At 36.8% G+C, this 17,582-nt stretch overlaps 2 protein-coding genes across 2 annotated transcripts; one reads left to right on the top strand and one right to left on the bottom strand.

Moving 5' to 3' along the window:
- Window positions 1–3,985: 3,985 nt before the first annotated feature.
- tbx6 (T-box transcription factor 6) lies at window positions 3,986–9,029 on the top strand (the record flags this gene model as incomplete). The annotated part of the gene is made up of 8 exons (XM_083557407.1): window positions 3,986–4,040; window positions 4,763–4,973; window positions 5,344–5,611; window positions 5,736–5,879; window positions 6,069–6,139; window positions 6,276–6,340; window positions 6,442–6,694; window positions 6,784–9,029. The coding sequence occupies 8 exons, from the start codon at window positions 3,986–3,988 to the stop codon at window positions 8,447–8,449; spliced, it is 2,733 nt and encodes a 910-aa protein (XP_083413533.1). The 3' UTR covers window positions 8,450–9,029.
- Window positions 9,030–10,722: 1,693 nt separating this feature from the next.
- Window positions 10,723–17,347, bottom strand: prodh2 (proline dehydrogenase 2). The gene is made up of 11 exons (XM_083555733.1): window positions 17,204–17,347; window positions 16,640–16,994; window positions 13,505–13,695; window positions 13,250–13,376; window positions 12,808–12,879; window positions 12,632–12,712; window positions 12,386–12,529; window positions 12,006–12,172; window positions 11,803–11,913; window positions 11,565–11,653; window positions 10,723–11,155 (listed from the first exon to the last, which is right to left on the bottom strand). Exons 2-11 carry the CDS (start codon window positions 16,892–16,894, stop codon window positions 10,974–10,976), a joined length of 1,419 nt encoding a protein of 472 aa, XP_083411859.1. The 5' UTR covers window positions 16,895–16,994; window positions 17,204–17,347; the 3' UTR covers window positions 10,723–10,973.
- Between the last annotated feature and the right edge of the window lie 235 nt (window positions 17,348–17,582).

Below are 17,582 nucleotides of genomic sequence, written 5' to 3' on the forward strand. Positions count from 1 at the left end.
AAACAGGTCAGGGACAAAGTTGTGGAGAAGTACAGATCAGGGTTGGGTTATAAAAAAAATATCCAAAACTTTGAACATCTTATGGAGCACCATTAAAGCCATTATTAAAAAATAGACAGAATATGGCACCACAACAAACCTGGCAAGAGAGGGCCGCCCACCAAAACTCACGGACCAGGCAAGGAGGGCATTGATCAGAGAGGCAACAAAGAGACCAAAGATAACCCTGAAGGAGCTACAAAGCTCCACAGTGGAGATTGGAGTATCTGTCTATAGGACCACTTTAAGCCGTACACTCCACAGAGCTGGGCTTTACGGAAGAGTGGCCAGAAAAAAGCCATTGCATAAAGAAAAAAAAAAGCAAACACGTTTGGTGTTCGCCAAAAGGCATGTGGGAGACTCCCCAAACATATGGAAGAAGGTACTCTGGTCAGATGAGACTAAAATTGAGCTTTTTGCCCATCAAGGAAAACACTATGTCTGGCGCAAACCCAACACCTCTCATCACCCCGAGAACACCATCCCCATTTTTCATCAACAGGGACTGGGAAACTGGTCAGAATTGAAGGAATGATGGATGGTGCTAAATACAGGGAAATTCTTGAGGGAAACCAGTCTTCCAGAGATTTGAGACTGGGACGGAGGTTCACCTTCCAGCAGGACAATGACCCTAAACATACTGCTAAAGCAACACTCGAGTGGTTTAAGGGGAAACATTTAAACGTCTTGGAATGGCCTCGTCAAAGCCCAGACCTCAATCCAATTGAGTGACTTAAAGATTGCCGTACACCAGTGGAACCCATCCAACTTGAAGGAGCTGGAGCAGTTTTGCCTTAAAGAATGGGCAAAAATCCCAGTGGCTAGATGTGCCAAGCTTATAGATACATACCCCAAGAGACTTGCAGCTGTAATTGCTGCAAAAGGTAGCTCTACAAAGTATTGACTTTGGGGGGGGGTGAATAGTTATGCACGCTCAAATTTTCTGTTTTTTTTGTCTTATTTCTTGTTTGTTTTACAATAAAAAATATTTTGCATCTTCAAAGTGGTAGGCATGTTGTGTAAATCAAATGATACAAACCCCCAAAAAAATCCACTTTAATTCCAGGTTGTAAGACAACAAAATAGGAAAAACGCCAAGGGGGGTCAATACTTTTGCAAGGCACTGTAGCTTCTGTACAATTGTTCATATTACATATTGTATTTTTTATACGCCTCATTCTCTACACCTATTGTGCCTTACATACATCTATATTATTTATGTTTATCTATTTATACCTTACTGTACATACTGTCTAATCTAATCTAATCTATCTATCTATCTATCTATCTATCTATCTATCTATCTATCTATCTATCTATCTATCTATCTATCTATCTATCTATCTATCTATCTATCTATCTATCTATTTTGCACTGATGTGTTACAAGTGAGGTGTTAAAGTTTCAGTTAAACAGCAACAGTAAACACATTTAGCACAGTTCAGTGTTGTTCCGCAGCTTAAAATACACTCATTATCACTAATATCCACTAAGTGTGCCTGTACTGCTACTGGTTTTTAGAATGGGACACCTGTCTACTCATAAACACATTAAAGGTCGTTAGACTTAACAATCTCCAATTCCACACTCCCTTACACACTCCCTTACACACACACACACACACACACACACACACACACACACACACACACACACACACACACACACACACACACCACACACAGGGATGTAATGACCTTAAGACTTGAAGACAAACTTTAGGAGGAGGGGCAATCACGCCTCAACTTCCTCTCTTGCCCAGTTTGTCTTTTCTAACACCCCATCAAGTGGCAAATAAAAACAACAACTACAACACTTGGCTTAACTTTAAGAGCTGGGGAAATAGAGAAGTTACCAACCAAGAGGGGGTCTTCCTACAGCTTGTCAAGGTCACCACATGTGAACTAATGAACTTGATTCAAGTGATTTTGCAAAAATGTGCCTGCGCTTAATTCCGAAAATTGTTTTCAACTCACATAGCATTGTTTAAAAATGGAATAACTTAAAAACAGGCCTACAAGTAATTGTATTTCATTTTTAATATTATTTAATAATAATAATAATAATTCAGATCTAGAGCATTCCACGTTCCCCTGCCTATTTATTTAATGACAAATTTATAACTGGATTTTTGTAAAGCTGCAGTGTGGCAGTCTCAATAAATTGTATAGAATTGAATTGAATTGAATTGAATTGAATTGAATTGAATTGAATTGAATTGAATCGAATCGAACAGATCACATTAAATTGAATTGAAGTAAACTGAATTGAATCAAATCAAATCAAATCAAATCAAATCAAATCAAATCAAATTGAATCGGAATGAATTGAATTGAATTGAATTGAATTGAATTGAATTAAATTGAATCAAATCAAATCGAAATGAACTGAATTGAATCAAATCGATGAGCAAGCTTGAGGAGACATGGTGAAAAAATCTTGCAAAACAAACTAATAACAAAAAAATAATAATAAAATAAACCAGATGTTATTCCCCTTAGTTATATACCCTATATCTTATAATAGATTGTGTGAAACAAATATCTTCAATTGTAAAATGATTATCTGTTAGAACAAAATAAACCTGAAAATATTGTAGTAAAAGAAAACTCCTAACAATTCAGCTGACTAAACAGACTAAGCTGTTAAACGCTTAATGACTGTGGGAAGTTGTTATTTCATCCAGCACCTTGTTGCTTGTTATTCTACAGCTCATTGTTATTGAAAGGCTGTCTCAGGAATGTTGGATACATTGGGTCTGAGCTGTGGTGTTTACCTAGAAGACCAAACTGCAGCAAGAAGGCCAATCTGTGCCACAGGCTTCTAGGTGAAAACTGCCATCCACACCTTTACCAGAGAAAAGAAAGAAAGAAAGAGTCACAAATAATGTTTCTATATTCTGTGAAATAGTTTGCGCTGCCATGTAAACCTTAATTGAATAATAAAATGTTCAATAGATTGTACCAACAAAAGTAACTTTATTATTAGTTTCCTAAGGGATTGTATTAAATGTGAAATAATTTCCACATGCCTCCTCAGTGTAGATTTATTTTATGTTCATCATCAAACAATTCAATTATTCAGCTTTTTTCTTTTTTTTTTTTTTTTTTTTTACACATTTTGTAAATGTGTACTTACAGGACGACATAGATTTAAATTAAAATAATTTGTAAACCTGTTTGTTTTTAAGTTATTTAAGTTTTGATTGATTCAGCTGTTTTGATATTGATACGAAGCTTTCCTTTATGAACACTTTGACAACCACTGATATACACAATCCAAACAGATAAGTTCTTATAACCTTATTTTATATATATGATATAACTTTTTTTTTATAACTTTATTTTTATTTTATTTTCTATTTATCATCTAAATGTTGTAATATTTAACTTATTTCAAACTTGTACCAGTCAAATATTCTGCAATATTTTACTAGAATTTCATTCTCAGTGAGTTATGACTGAAAAGTATCTGGTGAAGTTATAACATGACGATTAGATGCAAATGGAATCCACTTAAATGGTGACATAATTGCCCATAATTAATTACAACAGATTCTTTAATTTTTTTTGTTAATCTCAAGTCTGTATAAATGTTGTATGCCTTCGTACAAATTTGCATGAATGTGCTCTTGAGTGTGTATGTGCTTGTTTGTTTAAACAGTGTGCAAAGGACAGGCATGTGGTCCTTCCAGGCCTGATGGAGACTGAAGAAAGGGAAAGGGTGTGAAAACTTTGTGCCATTTGGTTGATATGCTAATACACACTCACCTATATAACACAGAGATAGAACCACTGGCTGTTAAAGGAAACAAGACAAGACCAAGAGAATAAGCAAGACATGTTAGGGCATTCATAATCAATTGGAAGATTTGACACACAAAAAAAGGATTTTATTGAAGTTCATAAGGGAAACAAGGACAGGCAAGAGGATGTTAGGAGTAGAGATGTATCCCAGTTTAGCTCTTGCAGCACAAAGACTTGGAGACTGCTGCTATCGAGGTAAGAGAGTGTTCCACGTTTACTAAATAATGTAGTAATAATGTTGCCAGAAAGAAACTGAAAGAAACTCAATGTGCATGACTGTGATTTAAATGAAAGGGAAATTAGAGGAAAATTTCGGTCACGCATTCTTAATAATTCAATTTATTAGTTGCTGTGTTTGGGTGTGTTGCCTTATTAACTGATATTATGTATTGTGATTGATATAAATTTTAACTGGATTTAAAATAAAGACAGATTATTTGTAGATTGTGAACGTCATATAGACGAAGACTGGTCTAAGGTCATTTTGATAATTAGCTGATAAGTTAATTAACTTCACTTAATTTGTAAACTGCTTTTGGCTATAATGCAGCAAAGAAAGTTAATTTGGTCACAAAGCAGCTTTATACAAATAAACAAATTCAGAATAATTGTAAAATAAGTACTAAATTTCTATCATTAATCTATTTGAATAAATAAAACTGTTAAGGGGAATGAACAATTATTTTAGAGCAGTCTTCAGCTTTCTAAACATTTATTGTACTAATGAACAATTATTATTATCTTCTCCTCTCCATTCAGTGTATCAGCTGTTTATCAGGGGTTTTTGTAGAATGTGAACTCCTCGGACCGGAGGTTAAAATGTGATAGTGGATATAAATAATATTCAGGAATATACTGTGCCAGATTTTAATACAAGATTTCTATGCATGATATATTGATATTCTTCTGTCCTCAAGATCGAGAGCCACCAGCCCACATGCCCCTGTACCCTACATCATGTGATTTGGCAGCACGAAGCCTTCCTCCTCGTCTGCTTCCTCCACCCCCGACAAAAAGAGACGGTTTTGGGAAATCTGATGACGTCATAAAGATAGAGCTGGAAAATATATCGCTGTGGAAACAGTTTAGCACAGTTGGCACAGAGATGATCATTACCAAGAAGGGCAGGTAGTGCACTTCTTTTAGTCTGATGCATGAATTTACATGAAAGCTTTTAAATCAGCTAATGAAGTAAAATCCTGTTTTAGCACTATGAAAAAAATTGTTTTGGATATTCATTTTCATACCTTTTTACTCTATATGTTTTTTAAGGGGTTCTTTGTCAATCAAGGAAAAATTTAGAACATTCGTTCATAAATCAATAAAATGAAATAGTATTATTCAATTAAAAAGACTATATTTTTACATACAAATATTTTACTTTTACATTATTACTGTTATGCTTTTTTTTAATGCTGTTTGTAACCATGTCCCAGGATGATCTCTGACCAGAATGCAGTTCTCATTTTTGTAATTTTTATGAATTTTTCTTCTTCAGACGGATGTTTCCCCAACTAAAAGTTAAAGTGTCTGGCTTGAACCCATCTTTGCGTTACATTATCCTGCTGGACATCATACCTGTAGACTCTTTTCGCTATCGTTTCCAAGACGACAGTTGGCAGGTGGTGGGAGGAGCTGAAGCTCGACTTCCAGACAGGGTGTTTATACACCCAGACTCTCCTGCAACTGGTGAACACTGGCAGAACCGAACCATATCTTTCCACCGAGCCAAACTCACTAATAATACACTGGATGGACAAGGATATGTGAGTATATATAGTACTTGCTTATTTTTTATCTTTAAATATAGTTTTTAGCAAGTAAAATGAATGTTTTTAAAAGGCCATCAAAAGGGATTTTAACCTTCTTTTAAAAATATTTGCTCACCAGGTCATTTTGCACTCCCTACACAAGTACCAAGCACGGGTACATGTTGTTGAAACCAGAGATATAATGATGTGGGGTGGAGCTCAACACACCTTTAGCTTTCCTGAGACACAGTTTATCACTGTTACAGCCTACCAGAACAACAAGGTATAATAATTTTATTTTAAAGGACTAGCAAACTTTACACTGAATGCAAACATTTAGGTACAAAACACAAGAAAAGGATCAGCTCACTTTAAAAGTGCTTGAGAAGTATTCTGATTATTCTGAATCTTTGTATCAGATTATTTTGTGTTTTTATAGATAACTGAACTGAAACATTTTGTGTTGTCTTAGATAACTGAACTGAAGATCAACTCCAATCCCTTTGCCAAAGGTTTCAGGGAGAATGGCATGAACTGCAAGAGGTAAGTTGTGCCTTTCAGTGGTCAAATAGGGTTTACACAAATACATTAAATAAAGTGAAAGATTGAAAAAAACCTGAAGACCATGAAAAACCTTTTCATAATAAATCACACTCTTTTTACTTTTTGTTTTTACCAGACAAAGAGAGGCAAGGCAAAAGAGGAAATTAAACCAACCCAATCAAGATGAACCTTTAGACATAGGTAATTTTATTAAACTTTTATTTTTGATTTATCAAAGCAGACACCAAAACAAACTGACTAGTTGTTTCTGTGACTAAATGTTTTTTTTGTCTTTCCTCCAGAATCATTTGACCCGTGTGATTCCACTGAGGTACTACCACAGCCCATGGGACTGGAAAGCACCACTCTGTCTTTGTCTGAGTCAGGCTTCTGTTCAGATGTGCCAACTTTACCAGAGCAGACAGTACAGCAGCATAGCTCTAGTCAAGCATATATGAGTTCCCAGATGCCTGAGATCTCAGAGATTTCAAATTCAGTGGAGAATCAACCTCAGTCGATCTCAAATAATGAGGTGAACAGTAGACTGCTTGATGGGTAAGTCTCATTCAGCTATTGTTCTGCTAAATCCATTTATAATGGGCAACACTGCAAGTGCCTTACAACCATGTTTCTTTTTTTTACAGGTCTACTCAGATGATAGGCCTTTCCACATACACCGCATTTGCAGCTCCTTCAATTACATCCTCATCACACCAACCAGTGTCTCTATCACAGTCTACATCCCTCTATTCATCTCTCTCTTCCACTCAGACTGAATTACCATCCTCTCATTCTAATACAACATCTGTGCAAAATTATTCTTCCATAGCTTCATCACACTATTCTACCCTGGACTCTTCTTCTCAAATCACTTCTTCCTCTACTGCTCCCCAGGATTCTACACATTCCTCCATCTGTCAATCATCCTCTTCTCCCCAACTGCCCTCTTCCTCCTACCACTCCATTCTTCCATCACAAGAAACCTTAAGCCCTCACACACCTCCTAACCAACCCTTCCATTCTCTTCCTCAACCCTCTTGCCAGTCTATCAACAGTTGTGCTTCTGGTCTTTCAGTTGACACTGCTCAGAGTCAGGCTATTGGTGGTTTGTCTTCATCCAATTCTACACCCTCTGCTGTCCAAGACTCCACCCCAACTGCCTTCCCTTTTCCTCCAGTGCAATCCTCCAACAATTCAGATACCACTACTCCCCCATCCCAAATTTTATCTCAAACAGCCTTTCCTTTTCCTCCAGAAGCACATCAAAATGGACAACCAGATCCAAATCAAATGGCAACAGCTTTCCCATTTAATTCTGTGCCAGAGTCCACATCCACCCCTCTAAATACCCCATCAGAGCAGGATAGCAACACCACTGCTTTCCCTTTCCCACCACAACCCAACAATACAAATTCTTCAACCCATTCCCAACCCTTTCTGCCCATACAAAATGTACCATCTTACTCTTTTCAATCATTGGCAATGTCTCATATGAACCATTCATCTTACCAAAACCCAACAAATTCAGCAACTGGATCTTTCTCTCAAATGACTTCCAGTTCTGCAAATGGAGCTCGTTCACAATTTTTTACCAACCCCACAGTCAATTCAATACCTGCTTCTTCACTATCTTCTCTGCCTGCATCTCTGCCCACACATGTAGTCCCTGGGTCCAATTCTAACTTATCTCAAACTGCTCACATGTCTTATTCCTTACCCCCTTCTATCCCATCTGGTCCCCCACCTCTCCAGAATGTAGCAATGCCATCTATTGGGTCTCCTCAGGTTGTTTCAGCTCTTCCAAATATAGCTCAAATCCAGACAAATATGTCCCAGTCATTTCCAAACTCCACTTTTTCCCATATCCCTCCTCAGTGTGCAAACCCTTCACAAATCCCATCACAATCACTTACTCATATGCCAGCTTCTGCAACTTCGCTTCTTCCTCATGCATCCCTACAAAACCACCCCATCCACCCAGGCTCAACCCATACACAGTACCCTGCCCCATCCACTGCATATCCTCCTGTAGCTCCATCAGAGATTGGGTCCTTTTCTCAGCTCAATTCAACTGCCCCCTACATTTCTGATATGGTATTGCACCCTTCCCTTCTCCCTTCATTAGATAACACCCTGCCCTCTTCTGCTACTTCTCTCTATAACCCATTTCCTTCTTATCCTCTCCGCCTCTGTCAGGATCCCCGCTCCTCCTTTCATTTACAGCTCAGGCACATTTACAGGCAGCCCCAACATGTACATGCTAACGGCCAGGGGTCCTACCTAGATCTTGGAGGAAGGCCTGCATTTTGAGATGCAACAAAGAATGTTAAAAATGAGACAAATGAATTTCAGCTGACATCAACAGATACAGCTACAACTTTAAAACTATATGTGATGCATTTAATGTTTATATTTGTATTTAGAAATAGAATGATCAAATGTATGTTTTTGACACTTATAAAAAAATCATCTATATCAAATAAATTGTGTTTAACTTTTTCTTTCTGTTTATTTTATGCCTGAAAAAAATACAAAATATGAACATAAATTCAAACCACTTTTTAATGTATTTTTATACATGTGCTTTTATGAATTCATCTAAGAAAACATTTTTTTCCTTTTACACAGAATACACTGAGACAATAGAGTTCATATTAAAATAACCATTAGTGGCAAACAGGTGACATCATAAAAAAAAAACAGTGTGTGACATATGTGCACAAAAAGCATGTATTCAAGGAAAACACAAGTCACAGTAAGTCACAGGTAGTTTCGTTATCTCACAGGTTTGGTTTTGTACATGTTCTCTCCAGGTTATCTTGTGTCCTCCAAGCTCCAATAAATTGCCTCTACATGTGAGTGTTTGTATAAAGCACACAGCTGTATTAAATGACTTTGTATGCTGTCGCATTCCATTTTCCGTTCACAAAATCTATGAAAAATAGATCTAATAATAAATAATAAATCAATAACACAATGTATGCACAGCAGTGCCCCTGTACACAAGCAAGTTTCATTAAGTGATGGCAAAACAAGGTTGCAGTGGAAGAACTCAAGGATCCTTCACTGAACCATAACCTTAAACCTAGTGAGCCCTTTGGGATGAAATGGAATGCTGACTGTGCCCCAGACCTCCACACTGCCTGACCTCACTAATACTCTTGTAGCTGAATGATCACAAATTGCAAGCTACATTCCACAATCTAGTGAAAAGTCTTTCTAGAAAAGGCTATTATATATATATATATATATATATATATATATATATATATATATATATATATATATATATATATATATATATATATATATATATATATAGCAAAGGAAATTGAATCTGGAGTGGGATACTCAAAAAACATATATAGAGTTTACGGTCAGGTGTTCACACACATCTGGGCTTATATTGTCAAATTTCACATAGTCCAATTTGAAGTCCTTCAATTTATAATATATACAATTGTTAAAAAGTGGCATCCAAATATTTAAAACCTGTCAGACCTATGGGGAACTCTAGCTCTCAGCAACTGCCATGGCTTACAGAAATAGAGAAGAATTTCCAGAACAGACACACCCCAGTTAAAATGAGTATACCAAATACTCAGAAATTCAGAAATCTGTGTCATTTTAATATTCTATTTCTTGTATACTTTGGAAATCTGTCTAAAGTAAGACAGTCATTTGCTTAAAATATAAGATATGACAATGTACCAAGTTTGATGAGGTATAGTTATTCAAAAGCCCTTAAACTCAGTAAATTTACAACTTAAAGAACTCAGAGAAGAGCTTCAGTATTCCTTGTAAATATGCCATATTAATACATACTGTATGTCTGGAGGTTCTTGGAATGAGGCTGAGTGAACTGGAGCACTTCAGGTTGGTATGTTCTGTCCAAGCAAATTTGCTCCACTGTGTCCTGTGTATATGCAGACAAGGATTAAAGATCCAGTCTTTGTGCACCAGCATGAAAACCCTGTATCATTGAAATGATGCATGTTGAGAACATCACACAAACGTGCAATCTGCTGCTCAATGGTTTCTTTGAGATTCAGAGGAATTTCAGGTTCCTACCCCAGGGGTGTCAAAGAGAGTTGGTTTAAAAAAGCACTCACATGAGGTACTGAAAAATCTGTGAATGGCAGGTTTAAATGTTTGCATTTGTCATAGATTCCTGTTATGGATTCCTGTTATTGTTTTAGCATTGTTTTTTTTCTTTTCTCTTTTGGTTTAATTTACAAAATAAAGGTTGGAAATGTTTGTATTGTTGAACTTTTTCCCCTCCTCATTCCTCTCAGTATATTTGTTAGAGAGTACAGGCCCATTTGCTCAAGAAGCGGTTCTGAGTGGGAATAAACTGGCTGTAGTGCTGAAAGTCATTAAAGAGCAGGTGTTAATCACTACAGACCCCTCCTCTTATTTTCTCTCCATTTGGTGATGCAGTTGGTTGCAGAAAAAAAGTGAAAGGCTAGATAAACAAATCTTATAGAGTTTAAAAAACATTCAGAAGCCTGCAAGCTGACAAAACATAAGGCAGAAAAATAAAATGTAAATGACTCCAACAAAAGTATATGTACTTGCTTCAATACATTTTGCATAACTTTGCAATCTTTTGTTGAATAAAACAGACAAACATAAAAACACTTTTTTTCTATTTCTTTTTTTAACAATTTATCAATTAGTTTGATCAATTAGTTACCAATTTCATTTATTTTCCATAAATATGCCATACTTCCACATATGTCCAATTCCTACTTTAGGCTTTCATAACTTATAACAACAAACCGCATTTATTCAGATCTCCTCTGAATTGCTGTTTTTCTTTATCGCCATCTCTCTAACTTGCTTTAGTGATCTTCTCACGGATTCTACGTTGTAGCTCTTGCCTCAACAGGTCTCTCTCTTTGCGGATCCCCTGCAACACAGTGCGGTTCTCCTGAGCCCGCCGAACCAGATACGGCAGAGTGTCATCTACTGAACCATATGGCACAGACTTATACACTGAGAAGCCCTGCTGAGCTGAAAGGAAGGCAAATAGTTAAAAATAAATACAAAAAGATTAATTGGGATATTAGAACCAGTATTTAAAGAATTATATTTAAGTCTGATTAGTCATAAGTTTGTAAGAGAAGTGCCAGTTGTAATTCAAATCCCTGGATTTCAACAAAGCCATACCAAGAATTTTACAAAGAAAAATGTAGGAGCCACTTATTTAAAAGTTTTGAAGGAGTCTTCAGTGTTAGCTGTCTTTAAGATGTTCCTTTACATCAAAGTGTGATTCTTGAAATAAAAGTATGAAAATATCATAAAACATTTTTTATGAATTTTTTTTTTTTTTTAATCACGGTTTTTTTTATGAAATGGATGTGAACATTACTTGCTATCTTCCTTTATTTCTTACACATTAGAAGTAAAAGTTGAATTTTACCGAGAGTGAGAGACACATGATCGCACATCCCCAGAAGTTGACCGAAACACACTGAACCCCCATCTCGAGCAATCCCTAGCTCAGTCATCCTAAAAAAGATGATTTTTTTTAAATTATGTGAAGTCATTTTTAATGATCATAAATAAATAAATAAAATGAAAACATGGCTGACAATAGCTAGTCATTCTAAGAAGACTCCATACACAGACCCATAATATGCGTGTACATCATGCCATACCATGTCACTGCCTTTCTAACTGATTCTTCATTGTGAGTTGCTACAATAATCTTGTAGCGGTCAGGCTGCTGGGAAATCAGGTTGAGCATCACCTCCAGAGACCCGTTGTAGCTGCATTCAAAAGTTGCCCCAGCATGAAAACAGAAACCAGCAAACAAGATATTTGTGGTTACAAAAATATTATGACTGCCTGATCCATTCACCTATCATTTGTGTTCTCCCAGGACTGGTGAATTGGGTCAGCTCGCCCTTCCTTGTTAGCTAACTTCCTCTCCTTGTCCATATAAGCACCACGGACAAGTTTAACCCCAAGGCAAAAAGAATGGTCCACAGACAGACGGATAGCATCCAACACGAGTTCTCTGGACTCCTGGTAGAAATTGGACAGCATTCATTTTTTTAATTAAACTTCTGTGACTTTGATATCATGGTGAATATAGAGGGCATCTTATAAACATTGGGAACGAGCCTAAATGGGGTACCACACATTGACGTGTAAAATTTGGCCTGTTTTGGGGAGATACGGAAAAACAAATAACTTATTTTCATATAAATTGCACTTTACAATTAAATGACAACTAACCTCCAGGTAGCACTGGTATGTGTTCCAGATCCAGGCACTCTCTTGATTAAACTTCTTCATCATTGCCATGGTGATGAGAGAGAGTGCAGGATTCATGTATGTGTATTCAGCATCCACAAGAACTCTGACTTTCTTAACACTTGCCTATTAACAAAAAAATCAATAACTTGTATCAGCATATTAGCATTTTTCTTTTTCTTTTTTATTATTGCTTAAAGAGAGTTGAATTGTCTTGATGTTTGGTACCTCTCCGATTTGGTTTAGTCTGCTGAGTCCAAGTAGAAAATGTGTGTTTTCAGTTTCACTGAGCCCAGGAAATGTAACGGTCTGGTTGGAGAATGAAAGACAACATATATTTAAATGTTTGTTGGCTTCAATGATTGCTAGTAAAAATTCAAGAATAAACAACCAAGGATTTTTACCTCTCCATCCATTGCTCTAAGCAAGAGGTCAAGATCATAATGTTGCTTCTTCAACAAGGAAGTCAGCTTAACCTGAACATTATCATAACATTGAACAAGAAAGGAAATAGATACATGAGCTATCAAGGTCATTGGAGTTCTTGGCTGAGCACAGAAGCAAGCATAAGTGATTTCTTTGCTTTCTTTTTGAGACTAAATAAATATATTAAATTTTTCTAATAATGTATGTTCCTATATTTAGTAGATTAGGGCCTACCTTGAAACCATAAGGCTAACCATTATAGTTACATAATAATTACAGCAAGTTACTGATAAGTAATGCTTTACTCTCACATTCAATATTACACCAAGCCATAATTAAAAATCTTGCACAAAAATCATATATAAACAACTTGATTGATTGGCACTTTGCTTACATTAATATCTTGAATAAGTTACCTACACAAAGCTCAGGGCTAACCAAGGCAGTAATCTTCAGCTGCATCATGGGATCTTTGCTCCAGGCTTTGCTGTGAGACATATGCACACACTCCAACATCGCTGCCAAGTTGTCGTCGTACCTTTTCTCTCTGTTTATGTTGTAATAATAGATACAGTATGTCAGTAAGGCTTACACAATTATTAGCCCTTTTTTAATGATGTAATTATTTTTACTTACACATTATTTTCTTATTTATTTATTTTATTAGTTTACTACCCAGAGCTTTCTCCTAGATCCTCTTCAATGGGAACAGCCAACATGGGATGTAGTCCTAGCGAGTTCATCTTCTCCATGGAGGCTGAAATCTCATTCTCTGTTTCCCCAGCAACAAATTGAGCATACACAAATGGCCGAACGACCATTGCAAAAACCCGTCTGCCCAGGAGAGCCTGTGTAAATGACATAAGCTGCGAGAAAGCGGGAAATTCAGTAAGTGCATGTAATTCACAAATTAGACTCTGGAAACACATCATCATATGCTACATGTCCTATGGTTAAAAATAAAGGTCCTTTGAAATGTATTAGAACTGCAAGGCCAATTGTTTTCAAAAGATGATTTTTTTTTTTATCCCCGTGCCCCAATGACAGACATTTCTTGTGATCACCCATGTGTTGTCTGTTAGATTGATTGTCTAAAATAATAATAGTATAAATAATGCTGAATGTCTACTCTCTTTGGCAAGCCTCTGTGAGGACAGCATTAAAAAAAAAAAAAAGAATAAACCAACACAAAGACCAGAGAGCTGTCTATAGAGGGCCATTTTAAGTCAGTGTCTAGGAAAAATAAATGAATTGACCTTGGAGTATAAGAACAAGCAGATGGGACTAGCTAAAGCATTATGATGGAAAGTTGTTTTTTAACCATTAACTGGCTTGTTTTGTCTGTTTTCTTTGCTAATGCAAGTTAGATTCGTATTGATTCCATTAGCTAATACAAATGACTAGGCAGTGAGTCAAATCTTAGCTAATGATCAATATTTAAATTCACCACAGGCTAAACTAACTGCAGCAAATTACACACAGCACATGCCTTTTTCACGGAAGGCAAAAGGAGATGGCTAATTTTATACAAGAATTTGCTCACTTCAGCATATTGAAACGGACGTACGGTCAGCGGGCTCATCCTCAAGCTCAACACTGCACTCTAGTGGCTAATTCATCATCAAACACACATGGATTGTAACATAAGAAGGTCAGTGCTGATGATCCTCCTCAGTCAGTTTGTATTGTACTAATGATTGGATGAAAGACGAAGGAAGATTTGCAATGTATAACAAGTACTGGCACAGATTTGTACTAATGACTAGAAGGGAATATCTGCTTTAATAAGAATATTTGATTTTACTGACACTCAAGAACAGTATAAAAACCCCAAAGATATAATTTAGTAAAGTAGTTTCCAATCCCTCCACATTGTGTAGTCATCTTACACCCAGTGTTTCCAGGCTCCACATTTACCACAACCCTGACTCTGTCTCTCTCTGTGTGTGTGTGTGTGTGTGTGTGTGTGTGTGTGTGTGTGTGTGTGTGTGTGTGTGTGTGTGTGTGTGTGTGTGTGTGTGTGTGTGTATCAGTGGCGGGCAGTCAGGGCCAGCAAAGCCTTCTCTGCTGGCCTAAACACTATCAGAAGCACTGATCTACATTTACAACCTAAATTCTAATATTTGTTCCATTAAATATATGTATATATTAAATAATATTAATTTATTCGCAACAGTTTATTCTCTTCATTTCGTAGCATTTATCTTGGCTGCACTGCTTCCAGTACGTGTATGTGTACGTGTATATGTTTTTTTGTCCAATCAGATTTCAGCCTCTATGTGCTGCCATGTCAATCTAATCTGCCCAGGGCCTGCAAAGTCTGTCCTGCTGACCTTTTTTACCCTAGTCTTCTTAATAAATAGCTCTATATCTTTAACCAATCAGATTTCATATTTGCCTCACAGGGCAGCTAGCTGGTCCAGAAAAGCATCAGCATTTTTCCGTCCTCCGATTGGTTGGCCAGAGGAAAAGTGTTACAGCCAAGTCTGTAGTGCACACATGAATACATCTGTGTTAGACTTTTCTATGCCTATACTGTCTTTACAGAGGAAGAAAAATGTGATTCGGTCTCATACATACTTAAAAATCCATTTTCATGAAAAGCTAGACATCGTGAAGAGGTCGGCCAACCCCGAAGCTACCTAGCTTGTCTCAGCCCGGGAAAGAGTTTGTTCACAACGAGCGGTATCACTGGTTTACAGCCTCTGAGGAGCGGTGCAAATTATGAGTATGCATCTCTGGTGAGTGGGTTGTATTATATTTACATTTTTAATGTTTTTGTCATGTTATTAGACAAATATTAATTCTGAACTGCAGATGATGTAGGTTGCACAGTTGTGGCGGGCCATGCATTTGGTACCTGGGCCTTCAGTGAGGACTTACCTGACTTAATCCACCTTTTAATACCACCACTATCATGTAGCGATTATAGAAACCATCAATACAATACAAAAACACAATATTACAATGCGTGGCATTACAGAGAGAGAGGCATTTCACATATGGAGGGTGAATACCATTTTACTAAAGCAAGAAACCCAGTTAACTTCAAACCTCTACACTACAACCGCAACTGTGCAGCCTACATCATCTGGAGCAGTTCAGAATCAATATTTGTCTAATAACATGACAAAAACATTAAAAAAGTAAATACAACCTATTTACCAGAGATGCAGGCTTATAATTTGCACCGCTCCTCAGAGGCTGTAAGTCAGTGGTACGGCTCGTATTCACTGGTCTGGAAGTGTGAACAAACCATTTCCCGGGCTTAGACAAGCTAGCTATCTCTGAGACCAAATACTTTTCTCGTCCTCATAGAAAAGTGTAACTCAGATGTATTAATGTGGCTGTAACAGTTTCCCTCTGACCAACCAATCAGAGGACAGAAAAATGCTGGCGCTATTCTAGACCAGCTAGCTGCCCTGTGAGGCAAATATGAAATCTGCTTGGTTAAATAAACAGACCCGTTGGCAAAAAGGCCAGCAGAACAGATATTGCAGGCCCTGGGCAGATTAGACATTGGCAGCACATAGAGGCTGAAATCTGATTGGATCATGGAACAAATATTAGAATAAATATATATATATATATATATATATATATATATATATATATATATATATATATATATATATTTGTGAGTAAGAAAAGCGTATATATATATATATATATATATACACACACACACATACGGTATGTAAGGCTATATATATATAAGGCATATCCAACAGAAGATCAGTGTTTTTAATTTGAACCAGTTTCTGAATGTATACAATAATGATACACGGAAAAACAAAGTGAAGCACTCACCTTGCCACAGTTATTGACCAGCACAGGGTAAGAACAGAGTCTAAAAACCCCAAGCGCTCGTATTAGTTCCCACATGCTCTTGGACTGGAAAGCCCTTGGGTCGTTGAATGTTAGTAGGGAAGGTGGAACCGGGTCCTTAAGCTCATGATTCTTGATGGGCACAAACCCCACACGTTCTGAAGTCAGTGTCCGTGCACCGACTATGCGCAGGGACTGGATGTGATATAACATGCATGAGCGGAGAACAGAGGACATCACTGTGGATTTTGGACAGAACTTTGTGTATATTGAAGCCTTGTATCCTCAAACAGGAATCTACTTCCAAATCTCTTCTCTGGTAAAGCTTTCCAGAGATCTGTACATGAAGCAAATGTTTGTTGAAAGGTTTAGTTAAACGTATAGTGTATATATTGTATATTGCAACAGAAAGTACAATATGAGCAGTAATTCAAAATTTGTCTTCTAAATTGCATTATTTTTTGTTGTTGAGAAAATCCACATCAATTTGCCACAAGTCACAAAGTGATCAAACAGCAGATTTCAGCATTAAGTTCAAGTTCATACCTTCTCAACCATGAATAGTTAGATTCCAGAATGACTGATGGTATTAAATAAATGCTGTAAATAAACCTTGCAGGTGGTTTTGGTTGAAAGAGGATGGAGGTTTAGGGTTTTATGTTGGGTCTTGTAGTTAATTACTGACAAACAGAATGAACTTTGTGTTCATTCTGTGCAGTGGAGAATCCTTCTAGGAAAAAAAGTTTAGTTTTGGCTTCTGTATTGAAGCAAATTACTAAATGCGTTCCAGCACATCTTAATACTGAAATACATTGTGGGATTATGTGTTTCTGAGATTAAAGTTGGTATTCTTTGACCATCTGAATGAAAAAATTTAGTTTTTGAGCCCTTGTAGTGGAACCACTTGATAGAATTTACATGACTT

This window comes from Silurus aristotelis, assembly GCF_946808225.1.
Source record: "Silurus aristotelis genome assembly, chromosome: 12".
Taxonomy (NCBI): Eukaryota; Metazoa; Chordata; class Actinopteri; order Siluriformes; family Siluridae; genus Silurus; species Silurus aristotelis.

Bases quoted from the DNA above. Each gene is read 5' to 3' on its own strand.
- prodh2 (XM_083555733.1), bottom strand. From the start codon at position 16,894: ATGTCCTCTGTTCTCCGCTCATGCATGTTATATCACATCCAGTCCCTG. The intron at 13,696-16,639 runs GTGAGTGCTTCA...GCTTTCTCGCAG, and splicing joins TGGTCAATAACTGTGGCAAG to CTTATGTCATTTACACAGGC. The intron at 12,713-12,807 runs GTAAAAATCCTT...TTCTCCAACCAG, and splicing joins TTAGAGCAATGGATGGAGAG to ACCGTTACATTTCCTGGGCT.